The sequence below is a fragment of the Vespa crabro genome, chromosome 10 (genome assembly GCF_910589235.1).
Source record: "Vespa crabro chromosome 10, iyVesCrab1.2, whole genome shotgun sequence".
In the NCBI taxonomy this organism is placed as follows: Eukaryota; Metazoa; Arthropoda; class Insecta; order Hymenoptera; family Vespidae; genus Vespa; species Vespa crabro.
In genome coordinates this window covers 4,432,388-4,445,195 of record NC_060964.1, presented here as the reverse complement: position 1 = coordinate 4,445,195, position 12,808 = coordinate 4,432,388, and the positions used below count along the sequence as shown (strand labels likewise).

At 35.7% G+C, this 12,808-nt stretch overlaps 1 protein-coding gene across 3 annotated transcripts in view; it reads left to right on the top strand.

The window, feature by feature from the left end:
- LOC124427551 (nephrin-like) overlaps nt 1-12,808 on the top strand; it is a 283,707-nt gene that overhangs the window by 108,268 nt on the left and 162,631 nt on the right. For 2 of the 3 annotated variants that reach the window (XM_046970582.1, XM_046970581.1), the window contains exon 1: nt 267-389. Coding sequence is in view for 1 of the 3 variants with exons in the window: in XM_046970580.1 (XP_046826536.1) it covers nt 260-389 (130 nt within the window). In the remaining 2 variants the exon portion in view is untranslated. Of the gene's footprint in view, nt 1-259; nt 390-12,808 lie in introns of those variants that run through there. The other variant, XM_046970580.1, reaches the window with a different exon arrangement.

Sequence of the window (12,808 nt, the reverse complement as noted above, 5' to 3'; positions counted from 1 at the left end):
GACTCCCGAGCTTACGCTTCCTCCTTCTATCTATTCCTCCTTTCATCCTTTCTCTCTCCCTTCCTTCCTTTTTCTTCCTCACTATACATGTCCTTACGTACGATTGCCTCGACTAACGTTATACATATATTGTTAAGTCTTTTATGGCTCGCTTTGGTTTAAAATATGTCCATATTTTCGACTTCTACCTAAACATCTACCATAACTTATTTATACATTCTATCGTTATATCCCGTAAACAAAATATTTGTTTTCACAGTTCCATTGGTCAACATCAGTGTTGTGGAAGGAAAACCAGCGGAATTACCATGCGATATTACTCCTCCGGGAGAGGACACCTTACACATGGTTTTCTGGTTTAAAGACGAAGCTGGTGTGCCACTCTATACGTAAGTATTCCAATTATGATATTGTATATATCTATAAAATAAAACAAATTAAATTCGAACGATTTTAAAGGAAAATATCTTTTTCCTATCGAGGATAGAAAGTTCTCCAATGAATCGGATGTTCCGTCCGAATTTAATAAAATCAAAAACTCTTCTATTTCGTTTGTAATCTTTAATTATTTTATAATATATCGTCAATTGATTTCTACATCCGTCCTATTTATTTCCGCACGAAGAAATCTGCATATATTAGGGTTAGTCAATAAGCCAAAGTGAAAATTTTACCGAAGGTCGACAATTTCCGACAAACTCATTCGTGAAGCTTTTCTCCTCTCATGGTGACTGCGAAAAATGTCGAGTGCTTCAGGAATCTACGGTTCTCCGACTAATATGCAATAAACTACCCTCTTCTCCTGTGCCTTGCCCAAGATTTTCTAAAGCGTGTTACATCACTAGTGCATCATGATAGGAGAGTATATGGTGCCATCGTGCCGTTATTAAACGTACGTCACCGTACATCCCTACCTTGCTTTTAATGCTTTCGACTGAAATTCCTTCTTGCATTCCAAAGGACATTACGCTTTTACATTTATAAAATAATTCTTTTTTTTATCGTTCTCTGTCTCTTGTCCTTCTAAATTCAATTCAAATTTTGATATTCTTATTATCTATATCGTCCGATCAAGCATTTAGAATCTATTAATTACGTCAATAAATATCTATTATGAAATGTAACAAATATTTTATGCTTCGGCAAGTAATCATTTATGAATTATTTCAAAATTATATCCATACATTGCATCATCATTTTCTGATAATAAAAAAAATTAATTACATACTCGTTATACTTTACTCGCTCTTTTAAATTTTTGCTCAAATAAATATGTGACGATTGTACGATTAATGAACAATCTTCGATGCTTTTTATGATATCTCAATGTAGATGAAAAGTTTATTTAAGAAAATTTCAACGAAGAAAAAGTAATCTTTTAGTTCATTTCGACGTTCAAACGTATATATGCAAGTAAATGCATTTTCTTTCCCTCTCACCATTATAATTTTTTTCATTTCTTTCCTGCTGAAAAAACCACTGTGAATTTTCATTTATACTTGGTATTAAATGAACCAATGGAAAAAACAAAAAAAAATACATCAAAGAAATCCAGCGACCATTGCGTTAAATAGTCATCCATACTACTTACCAATAAATATATCGACTTCTGTGAAAGTATTTTATGTGTACTCGAAATAGTCGAAGCAAATGGAGCCAATAGACCAATCGAGTTGCTTTTTAATTACATTCTCTGTTATATTAATTTATTTTTGTTTGACATTAATAGGAATATTCTATGCTTTTTTCCACATTTCCCCTCTAAAAAGATCGTGAGTTAATTTTGAACATTTTTACAATATTTAAAAGATATTTTATCTAAATTATAAATATGCATATTTATGATATGTATTGAAATCATTTTCATTTTCTACGAAAAAGGATATAAAGGATATAAAAAATTTAATTTTATCATGTAGTTTATAAATCATCAGATTTTAATTTTTCGAGCATCAACGAGAGAAAAATGGTAGCGCTATAATTGGTCGTAACGATTTTTTAAATGAAAGCACATAGCCCGAAATATTTTTATCGTTGATGGGTTGCAAAAAATTGTCCAAATTTATTGCTTGTATAATTTTCTGTTATTTATAATTTATAAAATCGGAAGTTGTAATAGAAATGGACAGTTGAATAAAAATAGAAAAGAGAAAACGTAAATTTTGCTTGGAATAAAGTTTCGATATTGTTCATCGCTCTTTTTCAATACTTCTTGACAAAAATTTCAATGTTACAACAGGAAAAATTGTTGCCACGAAATGATCATTAATTAAAGTATGAAAATCAAAATTTTATTAAACCAATATTGCAATTTCTACAAAAGACAAAAAATAACAGAAAATCAAATGCTAAAGAGTATTAGAGAGAGAGAGAGAGAGAAAGAGAGAGATTTGAGTGTTAAAGAAGAAGAAATAAAAAGAAAATAAGAAAAAGAGCTTGATAATTAAGAATGAAAATCGCAATAGCGAACAATCAGTCAACATGGCATGTAATTACAGCTTGTCAATAAATTTCAATCGGTGATAAGCGAAGGAGAATACGAGGGAAACGAGTTTGATGTTTCCGAGATTCTTGCAGGTAGCTTCATCGACGGATAATTGATAGCCATCCCGATATTCTCCGTTGTTTCCTTCTCGTCCTTTATAGGCGGCGTCAGCATCGGTGTCATTGTAGACGTCAGAATTGCAACGTCAGAGAATCAAGCAAAGTATTGACCGCTTTTTCGCTCTTTCGCTCATTTGGTAATCGTTTCTCTCAAAAGAAGCAATTAATTAACACTACGACTAATTATTTCGCTCGCCTGTCCATTTTAATTAAATATGAGCAACCGTTTACATATTTTTCATTTCTTTGAGATCTAAATCATTCTTCTGTCGTTAAACAATGCAATCTTTTCAATATTTGTATCATAATGTTAGATCCCAGAAAAAAAGAATTACAAATGCGTTATATCATTGTTATTAAATGATATATATACATCGATTGTTTAACCCATAAATGCATAAGTTTTTACAACGATTCATAAAATTTAACGCACGATGCATTTTTATCATCTATATAAATTTCCACCTCCTGATCTCAATTATTAATGATTTATTTCTCTAAGAGGAAAATAAAGGATTAATTCTAGAGCCAAATGACCAAGTTGGACACAGCTGTTTCTCGTAATCCATCCATCTATTACTTTCTATGACGCCTTGAACAAAAACATCTGCTCGAGAATTATGGATAATTATGGAATAAATTTCCTACGATTCGATAATACGTCAGGATTGAACGTTCTCCCATGGTTAGGACGTTTCTACAGCATGTAGATAAAAACGAAAATTCTCTGTTCAATGGACGCGAAGATAATGGCGGTTGGAAATAGAGAGAGGGAGAGAGAGAGGGAGAGAGAGAGAGAGAGAGAGAGAGAGAAAGACAGAGAAGGAAAAGTCCTGTGTTGTAAGTCCCATTGGGAAAGATAAATAACTCAACTATGCTACGGGAATATAAAAAAGAAAAAACATCGGGTGTCCTACTGTTGAAAAATAAAAGGAAAATATAAGGACAAGAAAAAGAAGAGGAGGAGGAGAAAGAAAGAAAAAAAAAACAAAGAAACAAAAAACGAGGACTAAAAAGCAAATTTCGTTCTTCGAAGAATTTCTTGTTGACAAGATGCGTTCCGAATTCAGCCATAGCAAATTCACCGCAAACCGACGTAAAACCGCAACTTCATAGCACGTTAGAAAAAACACTGTAACCGCTGAAGCAACACGAAGCCCTTGCTACTTTCAATGCGATATGACTTTTTAACATTTCACCAAATAATTTCCCGTTATGTCCGAACTCCGGAAAACGCGGGACGATCGTCAAAGTGTATTGCGTTTAGCTCTCTGCGATTTACAGTCTTAGCGTGTATCGAATCAATTTAATATCGAGAGAGATGGTGGGTGAGACAGCCAGTAAAACGTTGCACGTTCATAGAATCTACCGATGAAATACGTTTTAATCTGGAACAGCTGCATATTGTTGCCAAAATAGAAATGTTCTCTCGTTTTAACGATATCAACTGCTGCCGTGTTTCGAGATGCAACTAACTATAAATCGTTCTCGTTACGATCTCAGTACACGTTTCTATATACGTATATATACATATGTGTGTTCGCGGCACGAAGCGAGCATTCCACGAAGTCTCTATCGATTCGATAGCATCAATGAAACGGAAAGAGAGAAGAAAGAAAAAAGTGAAATGGAAAATATAAAACGATACTTTGGGAATTTCAAGTTAACTATAGTTTTAAATAAAACTTCTCTTACGTTCGGGCAAAAGATCTTGCATAGGAATTACTTCATGAATAGAAGAACGCATGGCGTTTGTATTTCACGCGTGTAACTTTAGAATACATATACGCAAATGAGGGAAATGATCAATATATATATAAAAAAAAAAAAAAAAAAAAAAAAAGAAGAAAAACAACAGAAAAATGAAAAATCATAGAAAGAAAAATCAATTCGTATCGTGACCGCTCTAATGCAAAGAATACTTTTGCAATCGATTTCGATCGAATATTTCGTATTGGCTTCAACATAATTGGGAGTATGATTGAGCATCATGTTTCATAGATCGGCCATGCACTTAACCCTTTGTTTATCGGTTTCATCTCATTAAGGAAGTATTTCGATTCTCGTCGTGGACATATCAATGTTGCGTGCGTGCGTAGGAGCTCTAATTATAACATACCATGCGAGGAAGGCTCGGTATGCCAACTATGCCTCTATCATAGACCACGAGCGGCAACCTGTAAACCGATACGTTCACCACCATCGTAGCTATCTGCAAACGTTGCGTACTCTCGTCGAAGTTGCACTTCTATCTCCTCTATATATACGATTCTATATACGTGTATAGGTTCGCTTTCTACAACGATTATCGAACATTTACGTGGCCGCCAACCTTTGTCGCCTTTAACACATTTGTTCACGATTTAAATGAATGTAATTCACAACTTTTTTTTTTAAATTTCATCGTTACTAAAATGATCCCACACCATCGACAAATTAACGAATAAATATTTACACCCTTTACAAGTATCCTGAATCAATCTTTGTTAACTTTACTCCTATTATTGCTGTCAATATTTGTCTCGTTGAAATAGATTTTGGTTGTGTTCCATGGAACGTTATCTTTTTTTTTTTTTTTTTATTAACCTCTTATCTTTATTATCGTAATAATATATTTGCATTATGTAACACAATATATTTCTACTTAATGTAAACCGATCTATTCAGATATGTCAGTTTCAATGCATCTTCTTTTATATTACTTATATAATTTCATATAAAGAAGCTATTGTTATTCATGACAAAAATATATTCTATACATTTAAAGAATAATATATCGAAAAGATTCGATGCTAAAGATTTATATGAAAACATATATAACATTTTATATATTATAAACAAATTAATTTTCCTTTAGAAATATATATATATATATACCAACAATAATTATAATGATATAAAGTAGTATATAGGAGCAAGACACCATCAGTTAACAGTCGACAAAATTATATTTACCTGCTGGAGGGTATAGCTTGCCATGTAAAGGATATCGATAACACCTGCCTCGGGCAGGTAAATAAAGCATCTTTGACTTGGACGTAACATGCTCGTGAGCTATGATTAATCCTACTAAACTCATGTTCTAGCGTCGTGCCCATTTCTATGTCGAAAAATGTAAAGCTCGTTATTTGTACTGCTAATGGTCCGTTTAAAGTAAATCATAAAACATAACACTAGGATCGCCTGCTATCGCGTAATATTTGATAAATGCCCTCTACGGTCCAGGAATCCTACGGTTCTTTCTAGAAGCAGATATTTCTCTTATTGCATTCACGATAAATCATTCCGACGATTGGACATTACGTCCTTTCGAATTCATATTCTAGAGGAGTTTTCGTATTTCATGTGAGTGATTACAGTCGAGGACGTCGAAAAATGATTACTTTTTCCAAGCAAAAAAATGTTCGATAGATGTGCCAACGATAATACGAAACAAAAATAAAAGTTGAAAAAGGTATATTGAAAAAAAAAAAAAAAAAAAAAAAAAAAAAAAGAGAAGAAGACTTTAAAAATAAATATTGCCACAAATACGTTTCTTTTTTTATTGGTATAAGCTAAAATATTGGTTGATCAAAAAAATAAAAAAGAAAAAAAAAAAGAAACGTATAAAGATGATCGCAAAAAGTCGTCTTGATTCGTAGTAATACCGACCGTGTATATGTAGTACGTAAATAGATACGTAATAAGAGTCTTGAAACGTGATAGTTCGGGATCGCGCACGACTAGCGCCGTGTGTTTTCAGTGAAACCAGAAGCAGTGGATATCTTAGGGATTCGTTCCTGGATTACAGTGGGGTCGAAACTGGCCAGGGGTCGTGCCCCTCGCTCGTGTCCTCGGGGTCACAGGTCACAAGATTCTACGGCTTCTCTCTTTCTTTTTCTTTTTTTTTTTTCTCTCGCGTATCCAACGACGATTTTATTCTCGATTCACGGTCTTTATCGTTATCCCTTCCCACGTACTGGCATTTGCACTATAAAGCAGAAAGGGAAACTTTTACGAACGAATTCTTTAAAAAGAGAACGAAAACGAACGAACTGAGACGTTGTTTATTCCGGTTGAGTGCTTTAGGAAGCCCTAGGAACTTCTCTGCTCTGATATTCCCGATCAAAATACATGAATAAAGTATAGATTATCACACGAACGTATTAACGTAGAATATGTTATATAGTTTTTCAAAAATGGACTCGTTGTAGGATTTGTGTACTCAAAGATTTTATCTGCGGATGGATAATATGTTTTATAAATGATTTATTACTTTTAGATGGATTCTTATATTCCTTTCTACGTTTTATAGACAAAGATTAGAATCGACAAAAAAAAAACATTACAATAATAATGAAATTGGTAATCAATGTTTCATCGGTTAACATTATGAATTCGCAGGAATATTAAATCCAGCATCGTTACGCGAGAACTCTCTTGGCGTCGTCGACGTACTGATCATTAATCATTTCCCTTTAGTAAAATTAATGTATGCGCATCGTCGTGATCATTAGAATCGTAGATAGCACTCGTTAAGAGAGGAGATGAGAGAAAAGAAAAAGAAAGATAAAGAGTAAGAAAAGCCCAAAAGGTATAGCGAATAAGTATCCACGAATGCGTTTCAGGTAGTGAAACGTAGGTATTTCACTCTCTCGTCTTCATTACAATCCTCATAAATCAAAGTAACGTAGTTTCGCTCTGTTCCATTTCTATCTTCCTCCGTCCCTCAGAGCTCTTTGCTTAGTATCGACTCTCTCTCTCTCTCTCTCTCTCTCTCTCTCTCTTTCTCCTTCTGTCCCTTTAGATATCCTTCAACGTTCATAGCCATAGCTCCTTTGCTCTCGCATATACGATACCCTTTGCATTACACGGTAAATAAGCATTAACAACGAAGAGACTTCGCCCTCTCACCATCGCTGGTATGTGCAACCATAATCAAGGAGGAACGATAACGAGGAAAGGAGGTGGAGTAACAACGCGTGCTTGAGCGTGTATAACAGGTGAGGGTGCACCGACATACCTATCCCCCGGGTCAAACAGTGTGTGCGTTTGCGATCGTACAGGCGCGCAAGTGAGAACGTGTTCGGAAAAGGGTAAGAGAGAGAGAGAGAGAGAGACAGAGAGAAAGTGAGAGGGCAAAGAGAGTGGAGATAGGAGAGAAACGTAGCAAGGGCGCTTATTCATGGATGATAGCGTGCACAAACCGAACGAGGCTACGGCTCCGCGTGCAACCGCCCCTAACCGCCATCGCCAACACTATCATCCGCTCGAATAGATTATAGAATAATACCCGAGATTCGGATCACATAATGCCCATGATACCTTCGACCACCACTCTGCCGAACTTTTCTATGCTTTGGGCACGAAAGCTTTCGAGGTTCCTTCGATCCACCGCCTGACCTCAACTTTTCCCTTTCGACTTTTAACTCGAGTTTGCAATTCTGCGATGGTTACTTTATAAAGGAAACTAAAAAAAAAAAAAAAAAAAAAAAAAAAAAGAAGAAAAAAAATACTCTTTGCTGCTAACTTTTCTCTAAGGATCCTTTCCTACACTTCTTATCGTTTATCATACGGTTAGCTAGTGTTACAGAAAGAACCAAAGAGACAGGGAGACAGAGAGAGAGAGAGAGAGAAAGAGAGAGAGAGAGAGGGAGAGGGGATAGAAAGAAAAAGAGAAAGAGCGAATAGTAACTAAGTTACGCTGACTCGCAAAGCAAATAAAAAAAATGAGAGAGATTTTTATCGATCTAGAGTGCCACAGTTTATTTTTCCATTGCTTCAGAGATTTTCGAGTATTACTTTAGAGCTTTGTAATCGAAGTTGTTCGCTATAACTTCATGGCATAGTCAGTCATATAGCTCTGGTTTAAAAGTGCATAGGTAGGTAGAAAGCGGTACTATTGGAGCAACGATATATTCCCGGCTCGATATCGTAATTCGGCCTACAGGCTCGACTACTCAAGCACAAGGTAACCGCCTCGATGCATTTCATGAACGTCCAACTCTATCCGCCACGCGGCTCTTCCATTTCGCAAAAGGACCTTTGTGCGTTGCGTTCGCAATATTTGCTTCGACCACCGTCATCTCGCTTCCTCTCTCTCTCTCTCTCTCTCTCTCTCTCTCTTTCTCTCTCTCTCTCTCTCTCTCTCTCTCTCTCTTTCTCACTCTCTCTTAACCGACCTCCTTTCGTAGTTGTGTTCCAACTACCAACGTTGTACTCATCGTTCTACTCTTCGTTGTACATAGCTCACTATCGGATGTTTGCGTCTACTCTGGTCACGCATATATACAAGTACGTTACCGTCAACGAAGTACCACGGAAACTCTGTCTCTTCGGTCCCGTCGTCGTTCGACTCCTTTTCAAACTCTGTAAATAATTATGAGGAGAACACTCTAATACACATAGTAGACCGAAACAAGCTAAACGAGCATCCGACGAGATACATCCACTTTCTACTTTAACTCTTTTAAATAGACACAAGGGATACGTAACGTTTGAGTCATTGTAAAATCATAACCGAATACGTTCTCATGCTACTTTATTCTAATAATAATGGCAATTGCTATGAACAATTTCATGCGGAAACGGGTTCACGGGTTGGAATCTATGGATATATAAAGATTCGTTATTTCAACGTAACTACGGATCATATTATATTTAATATGATCGTCATAACTTTTATGATATTCTTTTATATTTTTAATCTAATTAAATATTTCTCATTTATATTCAATAATTCCTGTCTCTTTTTTGTACATAGGAATGTTTAAAAAAAGTGGACATTTTCTTTCCGCTAATATACATTGAGATTAATTTAATAACGATTCGTTGATTAACAAATTCATGTAAGATTAAGATGCATTACTATAAAATCGATATGTTGCACTAAACATCCCTTGTTTTCCTCAACATTATTTTTCGATGATTTTATTGCGACGGTACCATCGCGTCAATAGTTGCGGATTGAGTGCGATAACATCAGGTGCTACAGTTACAGTAATAAAAACAGCTGCCGTGTATCGGATCAGATATCGAGTTTCGGCAGATGATGGTACGATAAAATAAAAAAAAAAGTTCCAAACGAAAATGTATGAAAATTCTAAAGCGAACTCGATCGAGCGTAAAATTCGGGACACCAGCGGCCGAGCGATCGATTATGTTACTTCAAATTTAAATTTTTCACGCGTACGAGCAGATATGTAAATATTTCACGATGCTACTCTCTGATCGATGATGCAGTATCGGAACCTGGCAGAAGCTTGCTTATAACGGATGGTTACACTTCTCGCGACGATTTTTACCGTATCATGAAATACAGGTCATGATAGTAACGAAATGTTCGACGTCAAACAGTCGGATATCGTATAGGATGAATATAGTATACAAGAAGATACGATTATAAATAGATATTAAAACATGTATTTACATTAGTATCCGATAATTTATGGACTTGTATTATCGCGAATATACAATCATTTAACCATTTATAAAATCCATCCTCTACTATCATTTTTGTAATATCGTTCAGATACGCCCAAAGTAATAATAACCGTAACTTTATTGGTCAATATAAATGACAAAATGGCTACGAAAAGATTTCTAAAGAAGGAATAGTATTATTACGTAAGACAAATGGGTGGTTTATTATTCGTAATTCTAGAGGTATTTCCACAGTACAGCGAACGTTTTATTATTAGCTAATTTTCTTATACCCCGTACATTTTATATCATTGAAATCACTATACATTAAGCATCCCTATCGACAAAACTAATTCTTTGTAGAAAAATGACAAACGTATTTATAAGCTCGACCAAGCCAACACGAAACTTGTAAGATCTAAAGATCTTTGTCGACAGCTCGAAATGAAAATGAAAGAGATTAAGAACGGCGACCGTAGAATTGCAGGGAATATACCTATGTGATTTATAACGTACTCGCGGAACAGTGCTTTTCGTGTAGTCGGTCGCATCGTTAAAACCAATCCAAAGTTATGCCATAGTACCAATGTGGCTCTAAATCCAACCATGAATTCTATGAACATTTCCGTTCGCGACATAATAACGGAGCGAACTGTCGTTTGGCGCGATCAAAAATATTGGATTCAACAAAATAAGCACGAACAGTCAAAACTCGTTGCAGATATTTTTATAAGCATAATACATTTAATCGAAGAATTAAATTATTTTTTAATTAATTTATCTTTGATCTATTTTATTTTCTAACCTTTCCATCATTAGAAATAACGTTATGATCGTTAATGTAATCATCTATAAGGAACTATCGCGAAATAGAAAGAGTATAATCTTGTACCGCATTGACTTCCGTGTGAATTCATTAAAAGCGTGGTAAACGTCGTATTAAATCTTGTACGATGCTCGAAAAAAGCTCTCGAAAGGTCATACTTTCGGTAGTTGGAGTCACAGCGAGGGTACGACGTAAGACTCTTTATCGTTCGCTGTAACACCTGCGTAACCCTCGTTACACGGAGCACGCTCGTTAGAAGTGGAAGGCGCGAGTCGTTAACTCTACGGTCGCCTATGTATCCGCCTACGTTACACATAAAATTCCAGCTTCAAGTAAGATGTAACATCTAGGATATAAACGTATATCGCCAAGATATATAAATGACGTTTTTCATTATGACCCTACGTTACGCTCGGCATTAGTCACGCGTGTAAAACAGTAAGGCGCAAGTGAAAAATATATCCGCGAGACTTCGCGACCGAGGTTTACTACCACTCGTGTAGTAAGTGTTGCGGTGAGTTGCGAGAATCTCGGACATTCTTTATAACCCTCCCGCGATCCTGCTTTTCTCTTAGAATTTAGCTCTACTTTTATTTGAAATTTCTTTATTTGAAAATTTTCATGCCGATTTTAGATCCTTCATAAATTATTTTTGTCTCGTGTTATTCTAAGGGATATGATTTTCTCTTTTATAAAAAAAAAAAAAAGAAGTATTTAAAAATAGTTGAAGATATAAAAATTTTTCTCCCTTTTATATCTATTACATATCTATTTATATCTATTACACTATTTATATTATATCTAGAACAAAGCTGATAAAAATTTCCAATCAATATCGTATCATTTAAGTACTATTAACATGTATCTTTTTTATTCAACGTCTTAACGATCAATTTCATAGTAGGGGAAAGAAAGTAGGTCGTCGGCCTAAAAGGTTAATCTGTTTTCTCCCACTCACCAACTCGTTCTCGTTGCTTTGATAATTATTAAGCATGCAAGTTTCATTGCACGAAGGTATCGTTGAGGCTACCACTGATGGACAGGTGTAAAATTGGACTGCGGTAAATCTTAGGCTCCTGCCGGACCTACCTCCACCGCTGAAACGTGGATTAATTACGCAGGTTGACAGTAGTGCGGTCGTACGCTCTGTGTCCCGGTTGACGCTGCGACACGCGGAGATTGTCCTGATTGTGAATCTCTTACTCGTCCTTCCGCTACGTCAAATCGTATGGAAACGACGTATCGTACGTCACGAACAAACTGGTGTCGCGTTTGTGCAAGAGCATGCGCGTGCGCCTACGCCTCCATTCTTGGTTATGCACTTTCATGCAGTGTACTCGGTCTTGTCCATATATGTCCATATATGCGAACTCTTCTGTACATTGAACATCTAGAGAAATAATTTATTCGCACGGCTTACTCCCGTTAATTAGCCACCCTGCTTCTCTATTGTGAATTTTAATATTACGGGCGATCCAGCATTTCAAATCCGCGTCTTTCCAACATTGTGTTACGCTTGTTCAAAGTGATTTACAATTTACATTTGCGCTTGAACACTGCTTTTTCCCCACAAATGTATGTATTACAAGTACAAATATAATCTATATTTACGGAGTACTTCATACGATATTAAATTAATAATAATACCTACGATAATGATATATCGCAATTGTATAGCGAAGGTGATTATTGAAATTAATGACGAACGATCGATGATTCGTTTGTTCGGTGAAAATTCGAATTTTCGATACCATGCGGCAACGAATAATAATTCTACCACGCGCCTGGAGGACGTTTGAAATTTCGATATTAAACCGTTGACAGGTGGAAATACCATTACGAGGGGAAATCGCTTTTCCCTTTACCTCTCATACATACGTCGAAAGTACGTTCCTAAAAAAGCTCGGGAAACGTGGCCTAACATGACAGATAGGAAAAAAGTATTCGAGGGAGGATATTCCGCCACGCGGCCGATTT